Here is a 5,249-nt window from a genome sequence, read left to right as displayed (position 1 = left end):
TAAATTAAATGTGTTGGGTTCGCAAGTCTTGTAAGAAATTGATAATCCTTATGTTACGAGTTCGGATCCTAATAAAATATGTGTATAAGATTATATAGGTTAATCATAAGGTCTGTTTAGGTTTTTGAAATTTCAAAAAGTATGATTTAGAAATAATTATTTTAAAATGCAAAGCCTTTGGCAGAATCTGCATTCATTTTTTGCGATTTCGGTTTAAAATCGTACTTTTTGTCCATAAAATTGTAATTCAAACACACCTAACTTGACCCATTTAATTAAATTGGTCAGACCTCTCAATCATAACTTATTAATTACGTGTTGAATTCGTAGAGTTGTGTAAAAAATGGTTAACCAAATTCAATCTGCTTTTTTTTTTTTTTTTCCTGATTTTTTTTTTTCTCTTCCCTTGTAACTCCTCCCTCATGAACCATTTTAAAAAAGCTCGAGTCTTATTAATTTCCTCTTCTTCTTGCGGTGGAACTACTTGTTTAGGGAGATAGAATTTTGATTTTTGGGGAGCTTTTAATTCATTAAAAAAAAAAAATGCTAAATTCCATGACATGTCACAATCAAAAAACATGTGTATATATAGTGAGAAACGTGTGCAGTTTGTTACCGTTAGGCCTTGCTGTACACAATCCATGTGCAATATTATTATAGCACAGCTTCTTCCACAAAGACTTTGATCTGCCCTTTCGATGTTCTGGCGGTGCTAGTTAAAACAGTGGAAAATAAATAAATAAAAAGCTTTTAGTATTTAATCTTTTTACGTCCATGTCATGATGGTGTTCAAGGAAAGAAATCTGACACCAACTTTAGTAAATCTTGAATGTTTTTCACTGCTCTGATGGGTGTTTTTTCTCCTGGATAAGGATGACTTCAAATGGTAATATCAATCTCTAAAGGGTCATTTAGAGGAATTTCATTTCATAATTTCATGATGACATGATGATGATAAACTTGCATTAATGGTAGAAGATGGTTGTTGCTGCTACATTAAACAAAACAAAACAAAAAAGATAAAAAAAAGGAAGACAAAAGAACAGGGAAGAAGATAAAGAACATCCTGTAGGTTTTCCATCTATGACAAGTGGAGTCAACTTTTTTAAACCTATTTTTTGAGCTTTGACAAAATCCTAATCTTTGCTAAAATGGGGAGCTTTGACCAGATCAGTACTGGGTTGTAGAGATTTCTCGAAGAGCCCTAGCCTATGATCTCCCAGCCTTGACTTGTATGCAGACTTTTTGTATTCACACCATGTGAACTCATTGTACAAGCTTTCTTCCCCTTCCCCCACAAGTGGCGGCAAAGCTACTATTTTTTCACTCAATGGTGGCCCTCCAAAGAAGATCATGGAAACCCTTGATTTTGAATGGTCAGCCAAAACCCTATGCTTCACACTCTTAAACCTTCCATTACTCATTACCTGCATCAAAATCCCACATCCAAATTAGCATCTGTCAATTCTCAAAACATATATATATATATATATATATATATATATGGGATTTTAAAGATGTATATATATAACACTTTATCCTAGGTTAAAAAAAGAAAAGAAAGAAAGACATCTTTAAAATCCCATATATATATATATATATATATATATGTGACGTTGAGAAAGAGGGGGAGGGACAGAGACACAGAAAGGTTTTGGTCTCTCTCCTTAGTAAAACCCACCAAAATATCGATAAATTCGGTGAAATAACGTGGCAGTGGAAATTACATTTGAAACAAATTACCTAGCAGTAACAAATTTATGGGTAATTGGGTGAAAGAGAGTCAATTTTCCTTTTTTTTTTTTTTTTTTAAACTTTTTTTTTGGGTCATTAGAAGAAAGAAAATGAAGGGGGGGGTGCCAAATGTACCTGAAGAGAATCACCAACATTAATGAAAAAGGAGGTCGGGTCAGGAGGGACTGAAACCCATGTTCCATCTCTCAGGCAGATTTGCAGGCCAGAGGTACTGTTAGATCTTAGGATGGAGATTATCTGGGGGTCTGTGTGCTCCCCAAATCCAATCAAATTTCGTCCACTCAATGCCTGGAGCTCCGGGCATGGTGGATAATGGTTTAGCCTGAAACACGAGTCACTTTTTTCATCACCCAAAAGCCTGCTCAAAACATTTCTTGGTTCAATCCCCAACCCTTCAGTTACGAGTTCCAATATGTCACAAGCCATCTTTCTCACTGCGGAAATATAATCATCCACAGCAGACCTACGCCCATGAAAACGGAAAAGAAAATGTCAAGAAAAAAAAAATTGTTTTTGTTTGAAACAGAGGGAAAAACAGAGGAATCTGTTTTAGAAACTTTACCGGAAAATTTGTGGGTTTTCCTGGAAAATGGAGAGGGACTTGTAGGAAATGACGTCGGGATTGGTGTTGAGGAGGAGATATTCAATCCAACCCACATCACCGTTTGGTCCAATTCTCTTGCTGCCATAACCAAATGGGTCGGGAGGGCCAGCCCTGTCTTTTTCAGACTGGGGAGAATTGAAGAACCTCAGAGCCTCTGTTTCCAATCTGTTTATGAACTCCATTGGGAATCCTCGGTTGACAACCTTGAAGAATCCAAACTCACAGGCTTTGACCACAAGGCTCTTGGCCTCCGGGTCTGAGAGGTCCACCACTGGAATTCCAGTGAACAAGCTGGTGGGCTTGTTGCATGTTTTGATCAGAGAGTAGTGGTCTAATGCTGGCTGAGACAGAACAACCATAGTTGGTAGTTTTTTCTGTTTGTTTTCCTATCACAAACACACAGAGCGAGGAAGGACAAGAAGAAGAAGAAGAAGAAGAAGAAGAAGAAGTTGAGTTTCGTTTGGTGGGATTGTGTAGAGGGTGATGAGATTGATGGCTTTTAAATGGAAAAATGGGTGAGAAGTGCTATTGCATGAAAGGAAAGCTGGACTGTCGAGAGGCGTTACTAACTATAAACAAGAGCCATCTGGCTTTGGTGTGTCTTCATTGCATTTATGCAATCGAGGGTGAAATTGCCTTTTTGTTCTCACAAAAAGTAACGTCAGAAATCACACTTTTATTATATAATATTATTGTTGCAATTTTAATTAATTTCTAGACTTTTAATTTGTCCTAATTAAAAAAAAGGAAATTATATATAAACTCATAAGGTCAACGCATTTTTATTAAAAAATTTCTAGGTAGGTTTTTTTTTTTTTTTTTTTTTTTTTTTTCAGAAATTGACTCACTGGATTTATCGAAATTACAATAAACTCCCTACCGTCAAAAATTTTTAACAGCCGTTAGGGCCACTCAAAACTCCCGGTTTTATATAATTAAAATATTAATTTTTTATTAATTTAATTAAAAATTAAAGTCTAAAAAAAAAAAAAAAATTAAAGGGAATTGGCGGTAGGCGGGTGCACCCGGCCACCCTCCCAGCCTATGGCGTGGCGGTAAATACCCAGTGGTTCTGACCACCCACCATGGGGTGGCTGGAGCCAGCCACCATGGATGGAAAGGTAGCCCACAGGCCACCCAGGGGGTGACAAACCACCATGGGGTGAGAAACTGGCACCACCCATAGAGGGTGGGGATGGCGAGGGTGGCGGGTGCCTTACAGTCACCCTCATTTTTTTTTTTAGATTTAATTTTTTTAAATTAAATTAATAAAAAATTAATATTTTAATTAGATAAAATAGAGAGTTTTGAATGGCCCTAACGGCTGTTAAAAATTTTTGACGGTAGGGAGTTTATTGTAGTTTCGATTAACCCAGGAAGTCAATTTCCAAAAAAAAAATACTTATGGAGTTTTTAATAAAAACGCGTTGACCTAAAGAGTTTATATATAATTTCCCTAAAAAAAAAAAATTGAAACTATCAAAATAAAAATATTGTTTTTAGCATTATTCTTTCGTACAACAGAAAACAAACACAAACTACAAACTTATGTGAAAACATTAAAAAATAAATATTATAAGAGTTTATTCTTATTATTATACCTTGGCATAAGTAGCCTACTAGCTTTTGCGTTTACAATCTCACTTTAGTTTTTAATCCTACAAATACGGAGATTCATACTATATAAAAATCAAGACAAATGCTAGAATTTTAAAAAAATTTCACATTTTGCCCATCAAAATCTATGTGGCAAGTTGTCACATCATATTTTGTGGAGGAAAAAAGACAAAACAAAAGCAAGATGATGTGGTACCTTGCCACATAAACTTTTATGGACAAAATATGAAGTTTTTATTAGATTCTAGCATATCTAAAAAATCAATATGCTTTTCATAAAAAAAAAAAAAACAATAATAATCACCAATAAGAATATTGGACCATAAACTCTAATTAGTTAGTCAATATTATGACATATTTATTTAATATAAAGATAATTAACCTTCAATTTTGTAGCCTTTTAAGTTATGTTCAAGAATAGATAGTATTTTGTGCAAATAATACTTTGATAAATTTAATAAGTATATTATAAAAACCAAAGTTGTGAGATCCTACTTTTAACATGTAGCTTTTCCATCTTTAACAAAATATTTTACCTATGCAATCTAGGGGCGAAGGGAAGTATCCCATCGTTTATTCAGTGGCAGAAGATAGTTAGGAGGGTGGAAGAGGAGGAGGAGGAGGATGAATTATGGCGGAGGATTTGGAGAAACAATGGAGAGAGTTCTTTTCAAAGAGTTGAAAGAAAACTTGTGGTTGATTGAGTTTTCGGATGGCAACAACAAGAGAAGAGTAATGGAGGGACGACCTTCGCTATTTGATCGTAGCCTTCTAGTTCTGGAATATTTTGATGGAAATGCTCCACCATTGCAGAAGTAGTTTAACAACTGTTCTTTCTTCATTCATATTCATGATATGCCTTTGGTATGCATAAACAGGGAGGTGTGGCTCAATATTGAGGCGTCAATGGGAATGGTGGAAGACGTTGATGTGGCTGGCGATTGTAGTACCCAAGTGTTTACTATGTTTTGTTTGGATTAAGAAGGGGGCTAACGGGTTTACCAAGTTCATTAAGGTTTATTAGAAATAAGAATTTTGATTTTTGGTTTTGATCGAATGTTCGATCAAAAACCCTAGTGAAAAACATTCGTGAATGGACCGCCGGACGTTTGACCTTTAACCTATCCCCGAACGTTTGACCATGGATCACTTGAATGTTTGACATGCAACCCTAGAAGTGTTAGGTAATAGTACACCAAACGTTGAAAGCATAGTACAGCGAATGTTCGACTGAACATAGACCTGGAAAAGTAGCTCAATCATACCCTCAGCT

At 35.5% G+C, this 5,249-nt stretch overlaps 1 protein-coding gene across 1 annotated transcript; it reads right to left on the bottom strand.

Annotated features, from left to right (window-relative positions):
• Positions 1 to 915: 915 nt before the first annotated feature.
• Positions 916 to 2,854, bottom strand: LOC132172017 (gibberellin 2-beta-dioxygenase-like). Its single transcript, XM_059583439.1, has 3 exons — positions 2,318 to 2,854; positions 1,870 to 2,218; positions 916 to 1,427 (listed from the first exon to the last, which is right to left on the bottom strand). The coding sequence occupies exons 1-3, from the start codon at positions 2,716 to 2,718 to the stop codon at positions 1,137 to 1,139; spliced, it is 1,041 nt and encodes a 346-aa protein (XP_059439422.1). The 5' UTR covers positions 2,719 to 2,854; the 3' UTR covers positions 916 to 1,136.
• Positions 2,855 to 5,249: the final 2,395 nt, after the last annotated feature.

The sequence above is a fragment of the Corylus avellana genome, chromosome ca2, assembly GCF_901000735.1.
Source record: "Corylus avellana chromosome ca2, CavTom2PMs-1.0".
Taxonomy (NCBI): Eukaryota; Viridiplantae; Streptophyta; class Magnoliopsida; order Fagales; family Betulaceae; genus Corylus; species Corylus avellana.
Note: the sequence above shows the minus strand (reverse complement) of the source record. Positions and strands in the feature narration are given on the sequence as shown.